At 38.6% G+C, this 27,661-nt stretch overlaps 2 protein-coding genes and 2 non-coding genes across 4 annotated transcripts; all 4 read right to left on the bottom strand.

The window, feature by feature from the left end:
- Positions 1-3,732: 3,732 nt before the first annotated feature.
- On the bottom strand, positions 3,733-9,114 carry RASL11A (RAS like family 11 member A). Its single transcript, XM_007441210.3, has 5 exons — positions 8,955-9,114; positions 6,722-7,621; positions 6,062-6,118; positions 5,280-5,359; positions 3,733-4,375 (listed from the first exon to the last, which is right to left on the bottom strand). The coding sequence occupies exons 2-5, from the start codon at positions 6,843-6,845 to the stop codon at positions 3,923-3,925; spliced, it is 714 nt and encodes a 237-aa protein (XP_007441272.3). The 5' UTR covers positions 6,846-7,621; positions 8,955-9,114; the 3' UTR covers positions 3,733-3,922.
- An 8,458-nt stretch (positions 9,115-17,572) lies between these two features.
- RPL21 (ribosomal protein L21) lies at positions 17,573-22,297 on the bottom strand. Its single transcript, XM_007441211.3, has 6 exons — positions 22,144-22,297; positions 20,196-20,274; positions 19,832-19,893; positions 18,770-18,882; positions 18,279-18,429; positions 17,573-17,705 (listed from the first exon to the last, which is right to left on the bottom strand). The coding sequence occupies exons 2-6, from the start codon at positions 20,260-20,262 to the stop codon at positions 17,616-17,618; spliced, it is 483 nt and encodes a 160-aa protein (XP_007441273.1). The 5' UTR covers positions 20,263-20,274; positions 22,144-22,297; the 3' UTR covers positions 17,573-17,615.
- Positions 18,570-18,701, bottom strand: LOC112542369 (small nucleolar RNA SNORA27). Its single transcript, XR_003086146.1, has one exon. It is a non-coding gene; the product is annotated as a small nucleolar RNA SNORA27 (small nucleolar RNA).
- LOC112542368 (small nucleolar RNA SNORD102) lies at positions 19,318-19,399 on the bottom strand. The gene has a single exon (XR_003086145.1). It is a non-coding gene; the product is annotated as a small nucleolar RNA SNORD102 (small nucleolar RNA).
- Positions 22,298-27,661: the final 5,364 nt, after the last annotated feature.

Below are 27,661 nucleotides of genomic sequence, written 5' to 3'. Positions count from 1 at the left end.
CTGCAGAGGGAAGGAATTTGAACAGGGGCTACTTGGCATGCTAGGTTTCGTCACCCATGTTCACTCCCTTCAATATGTGCAACAAACAGGATTTTTGTTACAAGAACTTAAGTACATGCAAAGGATCTGTTGTAATAGCAAGGCAGAGGAGTTGCAGGTATTTCTTGCCACTGAATGAAACCTGACACTGGCAATATCTGTTGCTGACTAATACATTCATTCCACAATCTCCATCTTGAAATAGATTATAAAACGGCAGATTTGGCTTGAAAGATCTAGCTTTAATTTTATCTTTTTTGCCTCTTCTCCATCCTTTTCTTCTGAAACATCTTGACTGATGACAAATTCTGAAGAACCTGAAAGATTGTTCACTCTTATACCACTTGTTGGGGTCTAACAAAGGTAATCTGGATTTCCAACGTTTTTTCTCCATGGACCAGCAAGGCTGATTTTGACTTTTTTTTTTTTACTGCTATGGACCCAATCCTAACCCAAGACCTAACCATGGAGGTCAAGTGGATGCTCTTAATCTGGGCACTTTATCTTCTCATGCAAGTCTCAGGTATGATTGGGGAGAAGAAATTTTAAACAGTGGCATCATTTCATTGTGTTCAGGATCACCTTGTCCTTTTCCAAGCCAGCCAATGAACTGAAGCCTCTGGGGCAGTCCTTTCTTTAAACATATGAATTGCTTCATAATTCTAACTTACCTTTTTTGAGGTGGGGAAAGGCAATGCTTTTTATTTTTACATGAGAAATATAAGTAAATAGGTTCTTTACCCTACACCATATCCCAAATTAGTAAATGTTTTCATCTCTTAAGATTTGATTGGCAAGCAGCTATTAAGGCAATGAGCGCTGCTGATAAAAGGATGACAAGGTCAAGCAAGCACCCTCCTTATTTCATTGTGTGCAAAATGCAATGTGTTAGAGAGTAGCTACAATGCTGAAATCTGAATGCGTATTCAGGGAATTTATTGATTTATTACAACATTTGTATAGTGCCAATATGATTCCCAATGATTTACATTTAAAAACAATAAAAAGCCCACTGATTGACAAGAGCCATTGAAAATAGCAAATTAAATAACACCCACTGGTGCTCAGTCCCAGTGTTGACAATTACCTCTCAAATGCTCCTCAGAACAGTCCTGTTTTTACAGCCGTTCCAGGATGGGGGTGCCAGAGGGAAAGGGCTACAGCTGGAAGAAACCTGCTTCCAGGGTCTCCCTGAAGTTCTTGAGTGGTAGGATCTTAAGCTTCACTTTCTAAGATGACCATGTGGAACAGGCTAGTTCTACTTGAAGGAGGCAATCCAGAAGATAGCTGGGAACCCACACCATGAAGGGCTTGAGAGATTAAAACCAGCACTTAGATATGTAAACCAGAAACTTATTGGAAGCCGATACAGGGCCCACAAAACTGGTGAGTTGTAATAACTCTCCCTTACCAGTAAGAAAGAAGTATTTTTACATCAATTACAGTTTCCAAATTATTTTCAAAGGCAGCCCTATATAAATACATTTCAGTAGGCTAGCTTCAAGAAGCCAAGGCATTAATGTCTGTTAATTCTTTGAGCTATCATTCAGTACCATGACTGCTACACGAATTTGTTAATTAGTTACATATATCTCACCTCTCCTTTAAGATGTTGCAGCTTAGTGAGAATGCAAATAGTCCTATATTTAATCTCTGACATGTCCAGTGATGCCTACAATCATTCCTATCTGATACGTTGAAGAGCTCTGCCTTTTGGTATAGCCCAGGTTAGGCAAACCTGTGGCACTCCAGATGTTGGTGAAGTAAACCTCTCATCATCACCATCCAAATATATTAGACTATAATTTCCATAATTCCAGACAGCAGTAATTGGCCATGTCTCCTAAGGATGCTAAGAATCATAATTGAGCAACATCAGGAGCCAGTTTGTCTAACTTAAGACTTTCTAGATGTCTTATAAACCAGCTGTGTTAGATTAATTCCTATTATCCCAGGCAGCAAGTTGTCTGGGGAAGATGGGTATTCCAACACATCTGGAGATGATAGATAACTAGCTGCCAAGAGCAGGTGTTGAAAATACTGAGCTAGAAAGATTAGTGGTTTGATTCAGTATTCACACACAGTTCTAATACATGGTTAGAAGAAGAAAGCACTGTTGCCTGGATAACAGGTAGTGACAATCTATCCCACTATGGTTTAGAAATAACAATGGCTAGAGTCACATAACACACTGAGCCATAACCAAATTAATCTCATTATTGTTCAGAGTGATTTTTTGAACCAGGCTATTGTGATTTACATGCCATGGTTTACGGCTTTAACATTATGTGCTTATTCAACTATAGTAATGACAAAGCAAAACAAAACACTACAGCTTTCTCCTGAATTTTGCAAAGCATTGTATACTTCAGTGAAATCAACCAGCAACTGTGGGAATAATATTCACTGTACAATCTTATACACCTCTACTAAAAATAAGTCCTACTGAATTCAGTGGAATTTACTCCTAGATGATATATCTACATCTAGTAATTTTGCCCACTCATCTGTCCCCTGGCTTTGTTAGTTCCATTTTTATGGTATACATAAACAAAAAATTAAAAATTAACCCGGCAAGCCTGAACTCTTACACAAATATGACAAAACTGCCTTGTAAATGAAGCAGAGACACAGAATATAGCTCATTGAATCAGCTGTAGAATATGCATCACGGATCCGTGACTAAGAACTTGATTCCTGTGTATTTTATCTTGGAAGTCCATCAGCCTCTGCCTCCGCTAAGTGCACTCATGAACTGCAATCTTAATCGAGTATCTAAAATCTTTACTTCAGGCCCACACAGTTCTAGACTTTTTACCCTTTCAGAGCAAATGCTCTCATTTGTGAGGCTGGAAGGCACTTCAAGGTGTCATTTAGCCAAACCTACAAGACAAGAAACACTATGACAGATGTGAAACAGGAAAAAAGCAGGAATGAATTGTTTTTGAAAGATTTGTTTTCAAAAGGTTGAGTTTACCATTGGGGGTGGCTGTTGGACAACTACGAGCCCAACTCTGATACAATATGCTAAAGTTTCTGGAAGCATTTCATATTTTAGCATTTCAGTAATATAATCATTATGAGATGGAAGTGATGTGCCAGTGCCTTTTTTCAGGAAGTCTTTTTCAACTCCCCAGATTCATAGACAGCCCTGGGTTATCCTGGTTTTTTCTGTCCAAGTGCAATCTTGCAATCTTGCTTAGCTTTTTCACAATTACCCAAGGACAGCTAGGGGTTACATTCAGAGGTCCCATTAGAACATTTGGCAAAACAAGTCATGTTGCCATTTCTTTCTACATAGGGAGGAAGCATCTTAGTTAAAGTATAATCAGTCAAAATAAATGAGTTATAAACGTATTTTTGAATAGGATGAGAGAGAGAAATAAATCCTACTGGCTATCCAGTGAAACTGAAATACTAAATCCTACATTTTGGGATTATCAAAATTTGACACAAGTTTAATTGGAGCAGTTAAAGCATTGAAGAAAGAGGAAGACCCACGTTCTAATCAGTCAACTATGGAAACTCACTGAGTGACCTAATTTGGTTACTATTGAAAGAGAGAGCCCCATGTAAGCTGCCTTGAGCTCCTAGAGAAAAGCTGGGATATAAATTTAGTAAATAAATAGTTTTCTTCCCTTATTTAAACATAAAATCTCTATGGAACAGAAATAAAGCTTTGAGTTCAATCTTTTTTTTAAAATTTTATTTTGTTGCAATTCAGTATAGAAGGTGGGGGAGGAGGAAAAATTCATATGAAAGTAATTCCAAGGAAGTTGTGTATTTTCATCTAGATAGACATCAACAGCATCAGTACAAAAATAAAATCTTCTTATAAACGTGTAATTAATAAAACAGTTTTGATCAAAAGGCCATTTCAAGTCTATTTCACTTTGGATGAAAGAGCCTGTTTGAAACGTCTCTTGAGGTCTTGCACGTTTGGTGATTTGGGACGTGGAATGATGGATGATCTCCTTTTGTCTCGACTGCCACAACTGTGCTGTTTGCTAACTTCTTTACACAGGTATTGAAAGACATCACATACACCTTGATAATTATCACTCGTCGAGACTTCTAGGAACACAGCACCCAGTTCATTGGCCAACTGTAGGCCATCATTTGCTGCAACCTGTCGGGAATGCATCAAATCCCCTTTGTTCCCTACAATGATGACTGGGATTTTAGAGTCAGGGCGAATCTTCTGGATGTGTTGAAAAAGCGGCCGAATGAACTGGTAGCTATGATGGTCTGTAATTGAATAGACTAAAAGAAAACCATCTGCCCACTTGAGACAACCAGAAAGCGAATCCAGCATCTGTGGTAAGTCTTCTTGGACCTGAAAGGAAGAAATGGGTTATTTACAAGCATTTATAAAGAACAGAAAGGGTTTCAATTGCAACCATAGTTTCAATAAAGAAGCTTGTCTCACAGTTGAGCTATTCAGCTTTCAACCCTGACCATCCTAATACAATCCAGAAGTACCATATTCTTTATCTACTTTGGATTACTGGGTGCAACAGCCTTGAAGCATCAAAAGAAATAATGCTCTTGTGAGTGCTCACACTTAATCCCAAATGAATCATTAAAAGGTCAAGTGCATTTCTTCTACACCAGATGCTTCCAGCACTAACTAAAACTATGTATAACTATAATTCCTATTTATGCTCCAACAAAATGCAAGCATTTCTTGCAGAGAGCACAGGAGCTTCGTACATATTAAGCCACACATTTTAAATGGCCTGAGAAGAGGTAAGATATTCCAGGGTCTGCAGTCCTAGGAAGGTTGACCTGGGATATGGTACTTTAATCACTGTGGGATTTCTTTCTAACATGCCTAGGATGTTTGTTTGCAAATTATATCCTGAGTTGACTGGAAATCCCAATTTATGGGATACTTCAGACTGAAAGTTCTGAGAACTAACTGACAAAAGCTACTTGACTCCCTAGTTGTTTGTTAAAGCAGTAGGAAATATTGCTTTAACAGTGTAATGCTGCTTTAAGCAGCAGGAAATACTGAATAAATGAGGCAGGATGATTGCATAATAAAAGCCTAATCAGTTTCTTCCTATATTTGTTTTTTCCTTTATGGAAGTAATTTGCAGCAATGAGCAAATTCAATAAACAAATGTGCAAATACTATGCTACAATAGCTTGACTACAGCACACTGTGCTTCTGCAGCACAGAGATAGCAAATCCCATTTGGTCATCAGAACCAATGTATTTTAGGATTATTTTGTACCTCAATATATCCTGGTGTATCTTGGATCCGCAGGAAAATTTGATCACCATCTATATGAACAAGTCTTGAATAGAGATTCCCTGGAAAAATGAACATGAAAGGGAATGGTAAACTGGCGCTTATGTTGGTAGTAGGAGATAACCAGAGAAACAGGACAACTGCTAGTCTCCTTCATGTTGGCATACCACACCCCAGAGGTGGGAAGCCCAGCAACTCAATGCTGATTGAGGCCCTCAAACCCACCTATGACTAAGCTTGCCAACAATTGTATTGGTTTAATTGCTCCCCGTTTTGAGATGTGGAACATCTGAAAACTGGTGTAAACCTTAGAAGAGGGTTAACTAATTAAAGATATGAACAAGAAAATTTCCCAGATTCCACCCAAATCTTGGGGAAGGGAAGGAAAATCCTAGTATCACTGTTCTACCTGCTATGGCTCTTGACCAACCCTCAAAACATTAAGTGCAGCCCCCAGCCACCAGAAAGTCGCCTCCCAATTTGGACAGAAAGATCAGTGCAGTGTAATGGTAAGGCTAAGCTTCAGAATGGGATTCTGAAGCTTTAGCTAGCTGGTAACAGATAGATTTCTGGGCCTTGTTTCTTCTTCCTTCTCCTTTCTAGGAGGGCTAGGTGGAAAAACACCTACACTCCCAGGTTTCCCTAGAATGACTCTCACAGCCCCTAACGGAAGGGGTCAAAGCAGATTCCTTTGTAGATGCTGCCCTCATGCAAACCTCACAGCTGGCTTGTGTGAAGGGAAAATTCTTAAGAAGAAAACTCACCAGTGTTGGGTTCATAGTCTCCAATAAACCTTTTGGTGAGGAAGCGTACAATCATGGCTGAAAAGAGAAAGAACCTTTGGTCTGTTAAATGAAGACAGCTAGGGAAAGACTAATCAAGCCACTTCACCATTTCTAGCAAACAGCATGGCTTCCCAGGGAGGTGACCCGGGGAAGGTGACTTGGGGTACGGCATCTGGGTTAGGAAGCCAAACAAGAGAGCTCTGATGCCTGTGGACGAGTGCGGGAATGTTCTGCTTAACCCAAGACTAATTTATGTCCTGCTTGAAGACGAACTCTTTAATCCACCCAAGCAGTTCACGGCTCCCATTTGCCCATCCCTAAGCCCTTCCAGACCGCTGGGTTTCCACCGGCATCCTAGCTGATGGGCGTTGCATTCCTCCATATCTGGAGGGCATTCCGATGGGAAAGGCAGGCAAAATTTCACATATCAGGGTCCCCCCCCCCAAAAATCCTCCTACCCCTCCCCGGCTTCCATGCTTTCCACAGAGCATCATTCTTTTATTATTTCTGAGCCACCATTTTTCCTCCTCCGTCCCCTGCCCGCGTGCCCCGATCCTAATCACGGCGCGCGACCCTTCCTTGCCCCCTTCGCTCCCCCCCCCCGCGCCAGCAGCTGGGTCTCGCTTCCTCGGCACTTACCGCTCTTCCCCACGCCCCCCGTTCCGAGCACCGCCAGTTTCACATCCTTGACGAGGAAATCGGAGGGGCATTCTTGGATGGGCGCTAAGAGATAATTTTGGGACATGACCGACGAGAACCGCATGGGAAAGGCGGGCCCCCCAGCTCCACAGAGAAAAAGAGTCCGGGATCGGCGGCGGCGGCGGCAGGAGCGTTTGCCCCTCTGCTCTCAAAGCGCGCAGACGAGGAGCCGGGGCAGCATCCCAGCGAAGCGCTGCTGGGGAGCCGCGGAGCGCGCGGCGCTTTTAAAGTCAGCCCAAGTGCGACAAAGCGCCACCTCCGCCCCCTCCCCTATTTGGGAAGGCCCGGGGCTGCGTACGCACAAGGGCGGCGGGCTCTACGCACTCGCCGGGTCTGAGCGCCAGCAGCGCTACACAATGGAAGTAGCCGGGGTTGGTCATGGGGTGGCGGGCGGCTGATTTATGGGGGCAGCAATAACCGCTTGCAGAAGGATTTCACCAGTGCATTTGCAAAAGCCGGGCTTTATTTTATTTTAGCTGGCTTCCGGTGGGGGCAGGAGAGGGTGAGTGACACTCGATTGGCAAGCCTACTCCGAAAGACACCAGTTATTTTTCCCTTGCCACTTTATCCTTTCCTTTTCCATTATTGTGAAATGGGTGGTGTTTTTTCGAAGGATATATACAGTCACCCTATTTATAGATATAGATATAGATATAGATATAGATATAGCCCGTGTAGGTTCTCCCTTGTAGTCAGCACCGCTACCCAGTTCACATAATCGCTTGAGTACTTCCGAATGAAGCTTTGGGCGTGAAATGGACCCGTTTTGTTCACGTGTTCTATTGCTTGGCTATGGCGACATCACGGAAACGGTGTTTTCCGTCTTCGATTCCCTCCGATCTTAAGAAAAGGAGAGAAGGTATAGCGCGCTTTAGTATGACTCTTCCGTGTTTTATAAAAAGAATGTCTTTCGCCTCGTGCAGAGATGTGTCACCCGGGTAATCTTAAAAACCTTTCCTTTGCATCTTTTCCCTATTTTTTTTTTCATTATTGTAATATACGAATTCTATAGCAGTAAGAGCCTAACTGAATACAGTGAAGTCAACATCCCTACAAAGGTTAGAGTGCCTGGCAGTGGCTGTACATTAACTTTGCAAATACTGTAATTGCCATGGAAACAATAGTATGCATAGCTTTAAAAGGCCCTGGGGTGTGTATGTGTGGAGGGAAGAGAGGTTACTCAGAATGCCATTTGTACACCAATTAAAAGCACAGTAATGTATTCACGCAAGGAGAATCTTGCTACGATGAGAAAAATGGCAGGCCATTCACAGAAGCATTTTTCTAGCACCTATTACCAAAAAGCATATTATCAAATGGATTCGAACATTTATACTGGGGTGGGGCAACCCCTGTTTATTTATTAATTTAATATAGTGACCATATTTTCTTGGAAAATCTGAAAGAGGTTCATAAGGATTAAAAAAAATAATTGTTTATGTTGTAACTTTGCCTTACAAAGGAAAATTCAAGAGCAAAACCAAGAAATACAAAAATACATATTCTAATAAAAATATCTAAAACAAAACAGTATACTGTATGTAAACTGATTTTAAAAAAGACAATTCAATTTCCATATTTTTCACACGAATGTGAAAGACTGTGCATTAAGTGGTACCCTTTGTACAGTAAAAGTTAAGTGACCAAAATAAAGGACAAAAGTGAGTTTTCGAGAAATAAACAAACCTAAAGATTATTCTGAAATAAAGGACTGTCCTTTATAATAAAAGATTCATCAACACTGTATTTATAGACCACCTGACTCCTAAATGACTCTGGGTGGCTTACACTTAAAAAAAAGCCCAACATATAAAGAATACAACCGACTGGAAGAGAAATGACATGAATAATTAAAAAATTATTTAAAAACGCTGCTTGTAGTTGAGTTATTGCTGATTGTGGTATCAGGTGAACTGATATCACAAGTTAGGCTGACTGAGCTGTTACAACCTGGAATGCTGGTTGTGATATGATGCACAAAGTGTCCCAGGTCATGTCGTCTTCATTGTGAGTCCATCGATCCTGTACAGTGGTAGCCTAGAGTCATTGCTGGCACCTTCTCGAATCTATGGGCTTTTGCATGTTCAGAGATGCTGACCTTTTTCTCACACTGGCAGGGCATTTGCCCTTTTATGCTGCCACATGGCAGTCATTTCCGCAAAATATATCCCACCTGACACACACTCCAAGATTGCTTTACTCAAAAGACATGCGTAACACTCCAGTTGATTGAAGCTGGGAAACACAACTGCATTTTCTGCTGCTTGTCACTTCTTTGCATCCCAGCATGACCACAGAGTCTGATTTCCTGCCTTTGAAATGGTGTGGGGAAGTATCTGATGGGGAGAGAAAATTGCCATTAAAATCTGGCCCAGATGTCCATGTTGTCCTAGAATTTATAAAATAGGAGTTTCTTTGGCTTGGAGTCTCTCTGAAGAGATTGTGTTCTCATTCAAAAATTCTGAAGAGAGCAGCCCCAAAGAAGAGTAGCAGTGGTCAGGTTCACACATGCTAAGTCATAATATATGCATTGCATGAACATAGCCTTTATGGCTTGCAAAACATGGTTTAAAGACTAGTACTGTGTGAAATCCAGCCAATCCTATGCTGTTAGTGTCTAACAGAGAAGGCTGCATCTGGCATTCCTTTTGCCTGAAGTAACCTTTGTGCTTACAGCCTGAGGTCCCCACGCAGTTGTCCAGGGTAGTGTTTTAACAAGGGCACACAGACATCACCTTACACCCACTTTTTGTTTAGTGACTGACTTCTGTTCCAATAACCAGGTTGTTAAGTGGAATGGTCACTAAGTGAACACATGAGAGAGAGAGAGAGAGAGAGAGAGAGAGAGACATGCTGCAAAGATCACTGGTTGCTGCTGTCTCATTCAAATAAAGTTCTCTTGTACAACCACACCACCATTACTCTCACTCTGGCATGCATTGTTGTCAGGCACACAAAATTTGATTGTAAATGTATGCATTGGTCAGAAAATAATTATTACTGTTTATTACATCATATTTGCAAATGGTCACTAACCGAGGCAGCCACTAAATGAGGAGTGGGCGTACTGATATCTTAACAGTTTCCTAGGTTTATTTTTGTACTGGATTTTGAGGCCACCCAACTCCAAAAAGACTCTGGGCAGCTTATAGTATTTAAAAAGTGTAACTAAAGAAACTACATCAGTAATTAAAAAAAAAAAAAACTCAACAGGACCTCCACAAACACCTAACCCTCGGGAACAAATTCCTTTTTACCTCTTTTGCCTTCCAGCCTTTCCTTTAACCTGTGACGTACAGAAGCTCTTCCTAAAACATTTACTTTCTTAATTAGCCTAAAATTCTAATGAAAACAAAAACAATGTCTTCATCCCTCTTGGATAATTATGATGAAACAACTGAACCAAAAATTCATTCTGTAATTGTCCCTTAATTTTTAAAGCAATGCATGTTTCAATTAAATTAGGGTGGGTTTCGGCTAGTTTGTGGACTGTGGTGCTTTCAGCTGGATCTACATCTAATGTCCTGGAGTTATATTATCCTCTTCCTGTTCAGCCTTTGATTTGATGTCTAAGGTAGTCGCAGCTAGTAGCTCATCATGCCTAGAAAGTTTTCGTCTTTCACCTCCACTGCCAGCTTTCAAATGGTAGACCCTCTTTCCCATCGGTGACAAAACAGGGAATCCGCGCATCTGGTTACAGTCACAGGATTTTATCAAGAGAAGTAACTGTGCCTGTCCCCTAGCTGCCCTTCTCTTTCTGTGATCCCCAGCTTGTCATCCTGAGATGGCTGGTGACCTGCAGGAATATTATAGGTGATCTATAGTGACAATGACCACATTTTCTTGGAAAAAATAAAAGGACAAACCTGAAAAAGGGGCAAATCTAAAAGAGGTTCATAAGGATAACATTTTTTTAATTGCTTATGTTTAAAACGTTGCTTTACAAAGGAAAATTCAAGAGGAAAACCAAGAAAATAATTAATTAAATAAATCTAAAGGAGAGTTTTCTGAAATACTGTACATGCGATTCTGAACAATGGCAGAAATCTTACAAGGTTTTGGCATCTTCATCCAAAATCTTGAAATATTTCAGGTGGGGATACTGAAATCTCAGAAGATTTGGGCAATTTTTAAAAGAAAACAATATATAATTTGGGGGTCCTGGGAAACCCTCTAAACTGTGTTGCCATCCCTCAAACGGGGTGTCCCTCGAAGCTTTTGATAACAATAATGATTAGATCTGTCTGAAATATTATTCTTCTGTCCAATGCACTGCATTATCTTGACTCCCCCTCTGACAGAAGCTTCAGGGGGCTATGGAAGTTTGAAAATCTTGATGATATTGAATAAAAATAGAGGACAACCAGCAGCAAGGTGGATGGACTCTGTTACAATGGTGATGGGTGCAGCATTGGAAGACCTGAAGGACCAGGTTAGGGACAGATCGTCATGGAGAAAATCCATGCTCCCATTCTAAATTGTTCTGTTCTAGTATGAACTCAGTGTTTTGGCTATGGAAATTATGATAGTAGGCCACAAATGTGGGATGTATTAGCAGCTGGCAGAGAAATGGGGGGGGGACCTTTCGAGAGAAACAAGAAAACTGTTCAACAGAATGCAGTATGAAGTGCTCACATTCCAGATTCTAATGAGTAAGCCAAGTCCTCTTCTAGGGCTCTCCAAGCCATTTCCCCCTCTTTGGTTTATTCTCCCAGCAATTAATACTTCATGGCCACTAAGCATGCCCAATTTTCACTGGACTAAATCAGAAGTATAACAACCTTTTTCAGCCCAAGGGCCACTTTTTGCAGAGCATGATTGCAAAATACAGTAGGATTACTGTACAACCAGCATTTCATGGATGTTTAGTTTTAGGGTCTGCTCATCTGGCACAGAATATGAGAACAGCTAAAATATTTGGGGTAATCCCATCATGTCCACTTTTCATGCTCATGTGCCATCCCACTGCTCTTTCCTTTGTTCTCCTGGCTCTGCTTCCTCTTTCTACCACCTTCAGACCATCTCCAATTATTGTGTTCCTTCCTAAACCTGAAATCAGGGCTTCCTACTGGTTCATGCTCTTAACTGCTCAGTCACCTAGTTCCAGTGTGTCTGGCCCAAAAGCAGAGCCAGCAATGAATCTACTGCACGCTGTGGTTTTAAGTTTCATTATTCCAATTTGTTATTTAGACATTGTTATAAAATGGTTGCAGAGTGTTTTCTGGGTAGACGAAAGAAACAATGGTAGCCTATGGCAGTGTTTCTCGACCTTGGCAACTTTAAGATGTGGTGACTTCAACTCCCAGAATTCCCCAGACAGCATGGAAAGGCCAAGCTTATGCCTGTCTACTGTGGTTGATTATCTTAACAAAGGCTTTTTTTCCACTTGGGAATAGATTATACTTTTTGCCTTTACATGCCTTATTCATAGCAAAGCTACCCTAATGCTATGCCAAAATCCATATTACAATTTCTTTAAAAAATTCTTCCCCTGAAAAAGAGGCATCTGTTTTTCTGTCTTATTCTCTCAGGGCTTCAGAGGATCTTATTAATTTCCTTTAGTGACTTTTTCCCCCCCCAATTGAGCTGACTCTTATTTTTGGAGTAGCAGAAGGTACTATCCGTTAGTATATACACATTATCCTGAGGCATCATTGGTTGCCCTCATTTCCTAAGCTGTAAGAGCGCCTAATGGGAAGCATTCTCTTACATTTTCCCTTGGGATTTAATTGAAGTACGGAAATTCAGAGAAACTCTGGATTCCTGAACAAATAAGTGACAATGAAAAATCAAATATTCTCATACAATGTGAGAAGGGTAATCTTGTAACACAAGGTGTGGTGTAATATAAGAACTCCACATTTCCACGTGAGTATTTCACCAAAACCGTCTTCTTTGAAAAATATTTCAAAAGCAATTTCTTTTATTGGACTGAGAGCCAGTATAATAGTTAGGTGTTGACCACACAAGCTAACTAGAAGTCGACTTATTTTACCAGGTTCTTGTGAAGAAAAAATACAGGAGGGAAGACTGTGTATATTATATAAAAACTAATACATTGGTACATAATCTGGTGGGGGAAAAGCCTTTAACTCACAAGTGGGTGACCGATATACAACCATTAGTTGCTCTCTCTGCAATCTACTTTTTTATGGTTGGTCAGAATTAGATTACTATTTTGTTATTGCTCCTAGCAGTAGTATAACAATACCAGGAGAGAAACAGCCATATTGTAGAAGAAAGAGGTTTTAATGCCTCCAACCCAAAAAAGCTTTTTACAGCAAAAGAAAAAGAAATTTTGATCACTATTCCCAAAAGCATTTGGACTGCCCAACCACAGGACACTGACCCACTTCTGTACCATGGCAGAAAGGTCTGAGCCACATAGTTTGATACTGATTTTATACATAACTTTCATATTTATTAATCACATCAATTTATGTAGCCACCCATCTCAAATATATGACTCTGGGTGGCCCACACACAATTAAAAACAATATAAAAACACCAAAGCAATTCAAAAACAATTTAAGAATAAAAATATTTTAAAAATACTACAAAATCCATAGTCGAGGTATTCTCACATCCATCAATAATGCTCAATCCAACCACTATGGAGGCTGTGCCTTGCATTGCCTTGCAGAAGATAACACAACTTTTTTTTTTTCTCTACTGCTCTTTCAAGTCGCACTTCAAACACCAAAGTATAGGATCCATTTAGTCAAGGCTTACAAAAAAGATAAAATATCTCCTGTTGTTCCAATCGATCGAAGACAAAAAATTATTGCCTCGCTCTAGCTGTGAGAGAAGTACTCTAGCTGTGAGAGATTAGTTCAAGAGACAGATGGGCGCTTATGAATTATCATCCTTTTCTCAGTTTAGTCAGCACCCACTTGCCTCTGCAGAAACTACTCTCAGCAAGCAGATTCAATATAGCTTGTTACCAAAGATTAAAGTCAGATGGCCATTTTGCAATCTTTTACTGAATTTTATGTCAGAAGTTTCCAATACAAAGGTGGTACAGAAATATCTTACTTAAATCATCAACATAGACGCATCACATGAAGCCATGATGCGGTTTGTTTAAATTTGGCTTAATGTACATGAATGTTGTCCAAGCTCAGTAAATCACGGCTTAATTGGTGAACTCTGGTTAAGCAACCCAAGGCTTGGTGTGCTATATGAACACAGCCTTTGCACAGATCAGATATACTGCATCATGCTAGCATTGCAGGAGCTCAGTTAATTTTGCTCTAACCACCACCAAATAATATATCTAAGAAGGAAGCCAATTCTATACACTAAGTTTAGATTGTAAAACCTTGTTGTTCCCTGAGAAAAGCTGTTCTATTTTACAAATACCTTTGGCTTATTTAGTCTCCCCTACTTGATCTCAGCAGCTGCCTCTGTAAATAGATATTCCTGAAACATGCATAGCCCAGGGAAAACTGCCTTTTCTTCTATTGCTGTTTTGAACTAACAAAATTAGCTAGCTGTTGTATGAGAAAGAACAATGACTCAAACTCAGAAAAAGGAGTTAAGTGACAGATGTGGGGGTGAGAGTAAGAGCTGATACAAAATGAGATGAAATATACAATAGGAACAAATAAGGAGGGGCCTGTGAAGATACAGAAACATTAAAAAAAGATGTGAAAATATGAAGTTCAGTGAAGAATACAAAAGGAATATTCGTACAGAGACAAAAGCCTGCAAGTGACAAAGTACACTCTCAACGTTACAAAACATGACATTGTTCAATGACTAATCATAGCAAATGAAGTTCTCCTGCAAGGCTCCCTTACAGCTTCTTTGCAGTCGCCACTGTGCTCCCCCAATTTTCACTAATGATTCATGCCAATTTTAGCAATTCAGAAAAAGACATCTCAAGCAACTTCTGGATACTTCTGCTGATATTCCAATTCCAACCAGATCAGTCTTACTGAAAAATGCTATTGTTGGGAAAGGTGCAATGGTATCTTAATAGATCTGTGGCTCCAGAATGAACACTTGGACCCCTCTACCCATAACTCAAACAATTCTGTGGCATTTGTTACCACATGGCAAAGCAGACAGAAATTCCTCGAATCCTTATATCTAAATCATGGGTGTACATCAAAGGCAAATCTTGAAACTGATCAGTTGTCCTAACTGAAACAGAGTTCATCTGAAATAAACCAAATACAAGCCTTCATGATCTTGGTTAGCGTCCTGGTTCACACAACATACTGAATACATAATTCAGTTTATTTGATTTGGGCTTAAAATTTTGGGTGAACCCAGTCATCGTGGTTTCTGAACCACAGTTTATGACTTTGTACTGAATAAAACCCAGTGAGTTGTGGCATACTCCATAAACCATGAGTAACACCAAGCATTATGCACAACCTTATCAAGAACATTTACCATCACTCCTTAGTACTGCATTTTTTGTGGCTTGGTTGCCCATTGATTAAAATGTAATATATTACCATTTCTTGTAACTTCCAAAATCTTTCATGTTTTATTTCCTAGACACAATTATGATGCATATAGTTTTCTTACAAATTGTATAAACACATATTTAAGGAGGAGGAAGAGAAGGAAAAAAGCACTTCTTTCCCCACCCTCTGAAAATGAGATTTTCCATTTTTTCACTGTATTTAAACCTTTGAACTATTGTGGGATTATATCACTTCTATGCTGTTCTGACATTCTCCTACCTGCTCAAAAAACCCAAACCAACTAAGCAAACCCTCAGACTTTAAAGCCTGCTTCAAAACTCATTCATTTTAAACTCAGCAGGTTTATTCCCCTAAAAGTTGCATCAAATTGTCAAGTAGTAATTTGTAAAGGCCATCAAAATACCATAATTTAAAGGCACCAAGCACAAAACACCTGCATTTATTTTGTCTGAAATCTGGCAAACTTCATACTGAATGAAGCTTGCCTGATTTCAACAAAATAAGATTCAAGATCAGAAACCTTTCCCAGGTCTTATGCAATAGAAATAAAGGAAAGCTGAAATTTGTGTGAAGAGGATTGTGTTATAAATTTTATAGTTTACAGTCTGGCAGAGGGCAATGTCAAACCATTTCTGCATTGTTGCTAGTAAAATTGCAAGGATGTGGCCATGTAATCACCCAGGATCAAGGGACTTTCTATATTCTTCTTCCCCCTTCTGAAAAAGCTTCCTTTGCCTCTTTTCATTTTCATCTTTGAAATATAGAATGTGGGATCTGAATGTCTTCTGCGGTTCCTTCCTCTGAGTGTACAGAAACTAGTGCAAAATGCCTGGTTTACATACAAATCACTAAGGCATAATCAGCGGATTCACACATTATTGTATGCAGCATGAATCAGGGCAAACACATGTGTAGTTTAACTATACAGAGACTTCAAATTGAGCTCAACTTTATAAAATTACCTAAGTCCTTTGTCAGCCATAACAGAGGCCTTCTTCTGGGTATATTTTTGGCTTCCCAGTCTAGTCTCCATACTAACATTTCCTGGGAGGGTCTCACATTAAACTACTAACCAGCTTTGGTTAATTTTGAGATTTGTGAAAATCCATTAGGTGCTGCCACACGTTTTTTAGCTATCATGAAGGCTTTGGCTTAGTTTGTCTCAATACGTTACCACAAAGGAGAGGAATCTTCTTGAATGTCCGTCCCCAAATGGCCTATCAAACAACGCTGTCACATTTGACATCAAGTGTAACAGATGCACATGATTTCTTGACTACTAATTCCTAACCACACTTTCTAACTTACATTACAGAGATCTTATCCACATTTTTCCTTGAACTGGGCAGGCTTCACTTTCTCAGGGTTTTTTGTGCCTGCTAATCACAGGCACAAAAAAACCCCTAGAGTTGCTTGTGGGCTTTCAATGTTTATCAATGAGGGGTATGAAGCTTTTAATGGGCGGACACCTTTGAGAACAGAATACAACTGGACAGTCTTCAATTTGGTAGTTCTTCAGTCAAATTATTACTTGTGATCTGAATCTTAGGGTCAACACATATCCCTAATTCTTACTACTGGGATCCCCTGACAGTGGTGGGCCAATCTTGATGGGGGTGAAGATGAGGTGGAGGAAAGAGGGGAAAATATTTTTAAAAGCTCTTGTGAACAACAGAAAGCCATTGTGACAAATCACCAAGACTGGAGAGTAACACATACTTTACTAGAAATCCAAGACAAGAATTTGAGAAATTTGCTGTACATCAGAAACAATTTAAACAGGAGACAGGCATGTTTATACAAACCTCAGATTCTTTGGATATATATTTCCAGTATTTTCTATCTCTAATGTATTTTTGATTCAGAAGGTACAGTACTGGGGACTACTGGTAAGAATACATGTTTTATATATATCTATTAAAAAAACTAATCGCAGGCTGCTAACAGACTTTAATGGTATATGGAAATGACCTTGGGAGATGGGAAGGGAGAGATGATCAGATAAGAGAGGGCATAGCCTGCAGCTGCATAATGGACAGAGAAAAAGACTCAGAAAGGAACCTCGCTAACTTCTCAGGCAGTAAGAGAGATGGCAGGAGATTTGTACTATCAGACTTGCAAGATTCTGTTAATATAGCCTTACAGTAAAGTAGAATTAGCTCATCTGGTCATGTTTCCTGTCTGGTCTACCTAGGAAGACTGCAGAGACAATAATTCATGGTTCACAGAAAAATAGCTGCCTCTTAGGTAGTTTCTGCCCATAATTAATTGTGCCTTGAATTATAACATACATAATTAATAACAGGAATACAGTACTTGCAATTCAGAAATAATTTTGAATACACAAACATGTATTTCAATCCTCTTACAAGGTATTTTATTTTGTTCACATACTATGCCATGAATTCATAAGGAATTGGTTCCAGCAACTCTGGCTCTTTGCCATTGGTTCTAACAAAGTGAGCTTCTCTTGGAGGAGCAGGCTGTAAACAGGAATACAAAAGAGGCACAAGTTACAATAATACTGCAAGAAACATCAGAGACTTTTTTACAGAGGGTTTTATATCACTGCACACTTATTGAATAGGCCATTTGCCTTTCCTCAAAATTGGGAACATATCTTAACAGCAAAGACCAAAAAAAAAAAATTATAGTCTTTTACATTTGACAAATTAAGCTAGTTGTAGATGACTGACAACTCAACACTCAATTTTTCTTTATAACTCTCCACGCTTCCTTTGATCTTTTTCAGATTTAGCTTGTTATGACAGTAGAGAATAGATTAAGGCATGCAGTAACATTTAACTAACACATAGCATTTCAAAGTTTTTTAAACACCATAAGAACTAAACACAGAATATTCAATTTATGTCAACGAGCCCTCACTAGTGCTGGGATCTGACAGGGATATATGAAATCAGATAATCTATCATTTTTCTTTTGCTACAAATTTAACCAAGCCTCAGCATTTTAGCCTAGCTATATACAAGGCGTTTCTCAAAATAACTTTAGATTTGCTTTAGCATCAACTATTGAAGATATATTCTCAACGTTACCTGGCGTTTTAACTCAAACCAAGTGCCCTTTTCCTTTGCTTCCTTTTTCTTCCTTTCATTTTCCTTCACACGCTGCAAAAAACTGTCTCTGCTCTTAGAATGCTTAATATGTTCAATACGCACATTGATTCTCTTAGCAAGGATCTTGCCTCTAGGGAAAAAAAAAGATGGACAGAGTCAGAGTTTTTGTGTTTTCTTTTAATGATCAAGAACTGCATCACTGAGATCAAGTCAGTAAAGCTCTGTTATCTGACAGTCCCAAACTGCACATTGTTGCAGAAGAGAGTCAGCATCTGTTTCCTCTGACAGGATCCAACCCAATTAAATATAATCTGGTTGGGTTTTAAAAGGATATTTGCTGTACCCCCCCCGAATGGCCAATTAAGACAAGAAATGTCTAACTGGTAAAGTGAAGGGGGAGACATAATAATATTCATAACACAGTAATATTCAGTAACAAGAATGACATCAATAACAAGGAATGCACTTACTTAACCTTCTTGTTCACAATAATGCCCACAGCATGCTGAGTAATGTTGTATACTCTTCCTGTCTTGCCATGATAACATTTGTGGGGCATGCCTTTTTGAACTGTTCCTGTGCCCTGTTAATACAAGAAAGTTACACCATAGTTATAAATAAAAATGCTGGGAAAGTTTATTAGGAAATTCTTGGGAAAGGGCATCATTGAATTACAGTATTTACAAGTGAATTCCTGTGTTCTTAAACCCATTAATATAACTGCTGCTCTGCCCCACAATATAAGCTTCTCTGGTCAAACCAGAACAAGCTTGCTTTCTCTTTAGGTAAGGTACTCAGAATGATTAGACCATTTCCCATTTTAATTAAACCCCAATCTTCCAGTAATCTTACTATACAGCTGCCAAATTATGAACAGTATAGGTATAATTTATGAGCCCAATGAATCACACATGGTTACTAATCCATATATCAAATCAAATCTTTATTACAGTTATATAATTTTATTTGCTTATTTGAGGTTCTAAGTTTCCCGGAGAGCTAGACAATGTCTCTGGTTTGCTTTCAGTGCCGGTGAAATGTTTTGTTCAATTTGCTTTGGTTATTACAAAGCAATCATAGGAGAGAGTCATCATCAAGCACCAGAGCATTAAAATAATAATGTAACACAATATTGTTACAGATCATAAAATCAGACATTCAAGTTAGGCTTTGCACCTAGAGTTCAGCAAAATTTTAACATACACCATTTGATTAAGTTTACACATATTGGAAAAAACATTGCTACAGTGTTTTCTGGATCCAAAATTATAACCAATCTCAAGTGAAGTATTGCACATCTGAATACAGATGTTCCATTATGTCCACACAATTTTTAATTAAAAAATTGCATCTCCTTTGTGTATTTTTTATGTTATTATATGGTAAAAGATATCAGAGCATATAGAAAACTCAATGATTTCAAGACGTTTATCTTTTTATATTATAGTGTTTTACACTTTTACTTTAGTAAAGTAACAAGAGTTCTGTAAGCTAATTTTAGTTTCAGGATAGTAATTTTTAAAGAAAGATACCTTAATGTCAACGATATCACCCTTCTTATAGATACGCATGTAGGTAGCAAGAGGGACAACACCTATTTTTTTAAAAAAAATACAATAATTACTTTTATTTTAGTTAACTTAATTTTATGCATGTTAATACTCCAATCCCTATTACTCCTGAAGAATTCTCTTTCCCTCAATAATGATCAACTGAAGGCATCAGACAAACCTGAAGGTGAACTTTACATTCAGGTGATATTGGTAACCATTTAACTATAGTGCATGTTATATAATTCACACCCCAGCGGTCACTCTTCACACAAGTAGGGATTCAACAAACACTTTTATTTCTAACTACTTATTAAATTTAACTGGCTCAACAAATATCACTTACCATGTTTGCGAAAAGGTCTTGAGAACATATAACGTGTCCCTCTCCTCTTTCCCTTTGTATTTGTCATCTTGACTGATCACTACAAGAGTAAGCAATATACAACATAATTCAGAAAAAAGAAATATAAAGATCACTGTGTTAAACAGATTTAAATGGAGTGTTTTCTACTAAATACTGAAATAGTGATGCTTCCTTGTCATTAACCACATGGTTACAAGCAAGAGAATTCATGTCAGAAGAACCATTTTCAGCAAGTGAAGAAAGTCTTGTTAAATTAGATTGAGCTTAATATTTTGTATGTGAAATAAGCAAGCCCTGCCAAAATACAGCTCACACACAACATCCTTTAAGACAGTGTCAAATTCTAAGGACCCCCAGCATGACTGAGCATTATTTTATGGCTTTCTCAGAAAGCGGGGAGGAAGCCTATTGTAAAATCAGACCTAAACTCTTGCCTACTCAGCTAAGATGGACGTGCTATACACATGGGATTTGCTTGTGACAGCCAACATTAGATCACTCTTCCCCAACTTGATACCCTGGACATTTGTTGCACTACATCTCCTATCATACCCAGCAGGCAGAATGGAGTAAACTAGCCTACAAAGCAAGTATCTCAAATGTTCACAATCTGTTCAAGATAACACCGTTCAAATTTTCATTCTCTCCACCCCAAATTATCCAATTCAATACTCTGAAAGAGGACAAAGCTTAATAAAATTCAAAGACAGAAAAACAAGTATTTGCTGAAGTAATCTAATTGTAGCTACTTTGATGTATAAATAAATAGCAGAATTGTAGCAATAATTAGAATTCCACTGAATGCAACAGGAGCAAAATATTTCTGAAATTAAAGTGGCAATGTTCATTCTGATTTAATCTCATCAGAGTACAAGCAAAGGATTGTAAATGTAACCTCTATCTTAAGGAGAAGGAGCCTTTATGTCCTAGAACAATATTATACAGTATTAGAAATGTTTCAGTTTTGTCTTTTCTGAATGTGATAACTTCCTATGTACATTCCTTCTTGTAACGTCTCCCCCCCCGCCCCCGGAACAATCCAGAGAAGAAATGGCTTCTTATATTGGCAAGAGAACATAACTAAACTTAAAGGAATGCAATAGATCACTGATTCAAGCATAGGTACCTCCACATTTTTAGTCCAATATTTTAAAATGTGATAGATCACTTAAGATCTAGAACGGCCCTGCATATGAGGAATACTTATCTCCAAGTGATGCCCTCCCAAATAAGCCACAACCCAACGCATCTAGAAGGAACCAGGTTGGGGGAACCTATATTAAACAGACATAACTTCCAATAGAGGCGAATATGTGTAGAACCCCAAGGACTCCACAGACATCACTTCAAAGAAAAATATACACAAGTCTACCATGCCTGAGAATTGACTCAGAACACCGATCGTGTTTATGCAGACAGAGATTTCTAACCCCCAGAGCTGCAGAGGAGATCTTCCCCAAGCCCCCTATTCAAGACTTCCTGAAGGCGGAGGGGGCGATGACTGTGCTCCGGGCCCCGCGTATGCAAAGCACGTGCTAAAGTTACTAAACTGCATTATCTGCCCAAACGCCGGACTACCGAAGGGGAAGAAGAGCAGGAACTACAACTCTCTCTGGGCCTCGGCCACGTGCGCTTGGATGCCATCCCTCCCGCCGCCCCCCCCCGCCGGACTTCGCTTCCGGCCCAAACCAAAACTCGCCCTTCTCTCGTTCTTCTACCCTCCTAGCCCCCACTCCCGCCGCTCACCTCCCTTGCCTCCCTGTCGGCCCCCGCACGCTCCTCTCCTGGCCCTCATTCCTCCGCGCCACGCCAAGCCACGTTTTCAAAACTGCCCAGGCCCGCTGAGTTCCGCCGAGCCAGGTTTTCTTCCACCCACTTCCCCGATCAGCCCCGATGCTCCTTTCCTCCCACCAGAGCCTCCGCATACCGGAGCCGACGAAAAAGGGGAGCAGCTAAACTCCTGCGGGTACCCGCAAAATGGCGTCGGAGGCCAAAAAGAAAGAAGGCGGGGCTTCGCGAAATCTCCGTGCCTTCCTTCCGGCTAGGGTGGGGGCCTGCTCGGACCCGCGTACCCAAAAAGAGCCTGATCGGAAAGTGGTCAGCGTTCCCCGAAATGCCTGGCCGAAAAACTGGCAATATTCGCACAGCAAGTTAAAGAAAACAGGAAGAAGGCGAACATCTGATTCTCCTCAAAATAAATATTCCGGGCTTTCTTAGATGTTATGATACTGAACTGGAGCAGGCACTGTTTTTGACAGCTTTCTAAGAGGGCCCCAGGAGGCTGAGCAAGAAAAGCGGAGTGTTTGTAAGTAGTAGGTGGAGCTTTGAGGACAGCCTGGATGGGGTGCGATCGCGAGCAGTTCTGCAGCCTATTTCTTGCGTAGTGGGTTAGGTTGAAGCTCTCTCAGACTGGGTTAAATAAGCTGGCACCTGAATGTTTCTTCTATCATAATTAGCTGTAAACCATGGCGTGCAAATTGCAATGGCTAGATTCATGCAATATGCTGAGCCGAAGTCAAGTATGGTGTACTGTAATGTGTGAATCCAGCTTAATACAATATAGGCTTTTAGAGCTTGAAAGTTGGAAGTTTTCCTGGATTCACACAATATACCAGACCCTAATGTAAGTTTGTTTTTGGCCTAGCATGATCCAACAACGGTAACTTGTAAGCTGTGGCTTCGGATTAATTTGAATGAGACTGCTATGCCTTAATTGACAAACGATGGCTTAGTGTGATTTGAATCCCCAGTGCATATATTTTACAGCAAGTTTGGCCAGAAGTTCAATTAGGGTCTAGCAGTAGATTTAGTGTTTAGATAGATACTAAATAATTTGCAATAACTTGATATGCTGGGTGGACTCCTAGTTTAAAAATAGTGTCAGGAGTCTTCTCTTTTCAAAATTAATCTGAGGAGAGTATTAAAGATTTGTATTTCTATATGCCTGTCAAAATTCACAATTGGGAACGTTCCACAAAAAAATCATAGTCCCTAGGGAAATCTTAATATTTTGCAACCTCATAAATTTATTTAAGTTACATATTAAAAGGAATATTGTTCATTTCATTGCACCCAGTTGTCTTATTAATGTAAGCTATTACCTGGATTCATATATAATGTGAAATTATAAACCATGTTATATAAATGAAATAGTTGGGTTCACTTAAAATATGAAGCCAAAATAAACCACATTATGGCAGTTTGTGAATCAGTCACTGCCTTGACTTACTGAAGTTTTGTTTAAATCAGTTATAGATCTACCTTAATTCTCTTTACGTATTCACTCAAAAATATACATCATCCAATGAAGCTTTCTCCCAGTTCAATGTACATGGGAGTATGTAGCCTCAACTGTCTTGCTTTTAAACAATTGTTTCCATGCCTAATATTAAGATATTTAACAAATGTAACAGCTTCACCTGACTAAACAACTCAGTGGTCATATGATGTTGGAAAATTTGAGTTGGTTTTATAGCAAGTCCATGAGCATATCTTTCACAGGGAGCAGCATTGATTAAAGTTCATTGTAAATCTGTAGTTGATGAATTGCTTTTACAAATGAATAATACTCCAAATTAATTTTGTCAGTTTTCCTTTCCATAGAGAAATAATGTTCATATCTGTCTTATATAGGGTATTTAGGAAGGAGAACTGAACTTGTTACTTCATTCAAGGATTATCCTTATATACGGAAGTAAAAAAAAAAAAGGCTATATATTTTTTGCTTAATGTCTTTCAGCCAATTTCAAAATCCTTAAAATACTACAAAGAAAGAAACATATTAATAACATTTCACATTAAACAATTTCATTGTGACTCCCTAAAATATTTTAGAGACCTATTTGGTGTAAATAAGAATTTGTACAAGCAATACCTATTCCTTCCAATCAGTGTTTTGATGGTCTGTCATTTAACAGTAGCTTTCGTGGTACAGATATGTGAGGAAGATTCAAACAGATGGAATCTGATCATCAGTGGTGTATTCATAACCCATACAGATTTTATCCTTGGATATAGCCAGATGGGAAGTTTAAATTAGCTGACCATCTGCAAGTACATTAATTAGGAACAAAACTACGGCAGATTTTTTGAGGGGAAATAGTATAGTGAGAAAGGAAGCCAATCAAAATTACTGTTTTCTACTTTTCTTGATGACAAAGACAGCATTGCTTAAAAATTGATTGCAGCATAAACATAATAATGGCTGAACAATCTGCAAAGAAGAACAAGTTACTACTAACATGTTTTGTGTCACAGGAAAAATTATGCCAAACATCAGCACTGCATCAAAGTAGGAAGTTTTACTGAATGTATAGCACAATCCTAAGTATGTATATTCTGAAGAAATTCAAATAACATGTAAGGGGAAACACATGAGTATATAACTCAGTACGTACTTTGCTTAGTGGAAGTCTGGGTAGCAAGGAGGAATATAAATTAATATTAGTTGCAATAATAATATTCAGTTACTGACACCTCCAAATAGGGTTAAAAAATCCTCAATGCTTTAAATTAACTAGGTGCCATCAAGTTGAGTTGACACCTGATGATTCTATGGGCAAATGCTCTCTATGCTTGTTAGCCTTTCCAAAGACATTCCATCAATCTTTTGAACCTTTCCTCCATCTTATCAATAGACCTCCTCTTATATTTCTCTCACTATATATTTGCTGATCATCACTTCTAGGAAGCAGTTGGTTGGTCCAAATGGTTGGTTCAATCATACTTTTTTCCTTGCAGTCCATATATCCAATTAGTAATTCTCTTCAAATCCATAAATTCAAAGGTATTTATCTTCTTTGTCTTGCTCTTTTCAGTGACCAGTATCCACAATTATACATTACCACTGGGAAAACAATTGCATCCTTGTTGTCATTGAAATGTCCTTATCCTTCATGATCTTATCTAAAATTGTCATTACTTTTTTCCTCTAAGATTAATCTCTTTATTTCTTCAGCATGCTGTTCATCTTTCTACAGCCTCAAAACCAAAATTATTGCTAACTGCTATAAATTCAGTAATCACATAGGATGACATTATCTTTGTTTTCTTAATGTCTTTAATATTAACATTTTCACTTACTTTCATAGCGAGCTATCTAAAAATCTTTACTTTTGGATAACAAAGTGCTATATCTCAAAGTGCATTTAAACCTTTTGTCACCATTCTATTTATATTCTATAATATATCTCTATTACATTTCATTATCTGATTTCAGCTCTGTCTTTTTTGGAAACCTGCCTGTACATTTCACATTCCTCTCTCCATGTATGCCTCTATTATTTCTTCATAAAATCTTAAGGAAAACTTCTGTTCCTCTACAATTTTGTTTAAAAGAAATTAGTATAATTATTTGATGATTTGTATATTCAGTTGTGTCTCCATTTTTAGTTAGAAAAATACTCTTTCCCCAATTTTTAGAACATCCTGTCTTTTTTATATTTGACAAAGAACAAATATAGGTTTTATTAACAAAAATAGATTTGTTGATAAATAAATTAATCTCTTTCTTTGCAAGTTTAAATAGTTCAGTGGATATCTCTACCTGGTGCTTTCTCATTTGAAACCTAATCTAGCTTGTCTTACTTCATTTTCTAGATAGAATTAGTTCCTGATGGTTTGTCATTTCATATACTTTTTTGTAAAGTGTTTCATCTTCCTTTTTTCTCATCTGCCTTTATCAGATCTCTTGCATGACTACTCTTGAGAGTTCCTACCTTAACTGTAAATTTTCCTATGATACAATTGATCTTCTTGCAAAGAGCTCTCATTTTTCTTTTCTTGATATTATCCTCTATTTGTTGACTTTTTAATCAATATATTTTCTTTTTTGACATTGGAAATCAGCAGTCCGTTCATCTTGTGTTGTTTTTGCCTAAACTATAATCTGTAAACCAAGCTCCCATTGTATCTCTCCCTGCACATTTATTCTATAAAGTACAATACCGTGAACTTCCTCGTAATATATCACTAGGGCTCAATAATATTTTTATCTACTTTGTGCTTAGAACAACACAGGTCTACAACCTAAATTCCAATATATTTCTTTATACAGTGACCTTATTCACATACTACAGTAAGCTGGTTTGCTTTACAATGGTTTGTTGAATTATCAGCAGCTGGTTTTTCACAGCACACCAATTCATAAGCCATGATTTACAGATCACACTGGGAGGGTTTAACAATTCATTAGTCAAACCAAATAAACCAAACCCTCCCCATGCTGTCCTGGATTAAGACCATGCCCATCTAATTCCATGCTGACATCTTTGGCAGCTGAGCTGATTTATGTCCAATTTAGCTGCAATTTACTGAGAATTCTTTAAAGCTTTGGGCAGGCCATTTTCCTATTAGTTGGAACCTCCCAGGCTTTCTCTACTCCCCACAGATTAAACTCTCAGAAAAATAATTTCTCAGCTGTTCTAGATTGAACAGAGGTACCTACTAACTTTGCAACCCCCCCCCCATTGTAAAATCTCAGATTTTGGGGGGGGCATGAATTAAGAATGTGGAAGGAGACACTGGTTGGCTGTTTTTTTTGTGTGCATTTTGCCCTCTTGGTGAGCTGAGGGGTGCACTCATTACCTCATGTGGTGTTCTTTCCGTTTCAAGGTCAGTGATGGTGTTTCTGAGAGTTGGGAAATGAAAATAGGGGTACTGCGATATGGGAACTGGGCAAATGCAAAACTAAATGTGGATTGCCTCAAAAGAAGATGAAACTAATGTAAGAAGAATGGGGCTGCCAGTGGCTATTAGCCTTGCCTGTTTAGATTTTAATTATTCCTGAAATGCACTATTAAAAAAAAACAACTTTTTAAATATTTTTGCCATATTCAGAGCTGTATGGCATTACCTAATTCATTGCCACCTTTGAAGTTTCAGTCTTCAACTCATCCCCTCCCAAATAATTTCCACTTGTCCACCCATAGCGTTATCTAACTTTCACTTTTTAAAAAACTCTACATTTTTTACATGCTTTCCACTAGAATGTTCTGTATATTGTATACAGAAAAGTTTGTTTTCAATACAATATTACTAGCCATTATTGTAGATCACAGAATCTGAACAATACTCAAAGCTGCTCCAGAAGGGAGGGAAAATGGAAAACCTCGAGGGACAGAAGTGCAGTAGGAAAGCAGCATTTGCATTTACGCAACTATTCCAAATCCACAATAAGCATGGTCCTACTGCCTTATTCTATTATCCTTTAAACATTAGGCATAATTATTTCCCAAACGTTTTTTAAAAAAACTTAGTATTTTAAATATGCTGAGTTTCTCTATTTTTTTGTATTGTTATATACTAGATTTTACTGTGTCAGTAGCTATAAACCAATGACTATAGGTGGTATAAATGTCATTTAAAACCTTCATATTGCTAAACTTTAACTAGGATTACCTGAAGCTAACATCCTATCCCTGTCACCCACAAACTTGCCTTCTAAA

Source organism: Python bivittatus, unplaced genomic scaffold (genome assembly GCF_059951505.1).
Source record: "Python bivittatus isolate LINGU-HERP-01145 unplaced genomic scaffold, Pbiv_v1 ctg000340_np1212, whole genome shotgun sequence".
Classification (NCBI taxonomy): domain Eukaryota; kingdom Metazoa; phylum Chordata; class Lepidosauria; order Squamata; family Pythonidae; genus Python; species Python bivittatus.
This window is presented reverse-complemented; position numbering and strand designations above follow the sequence as displayed.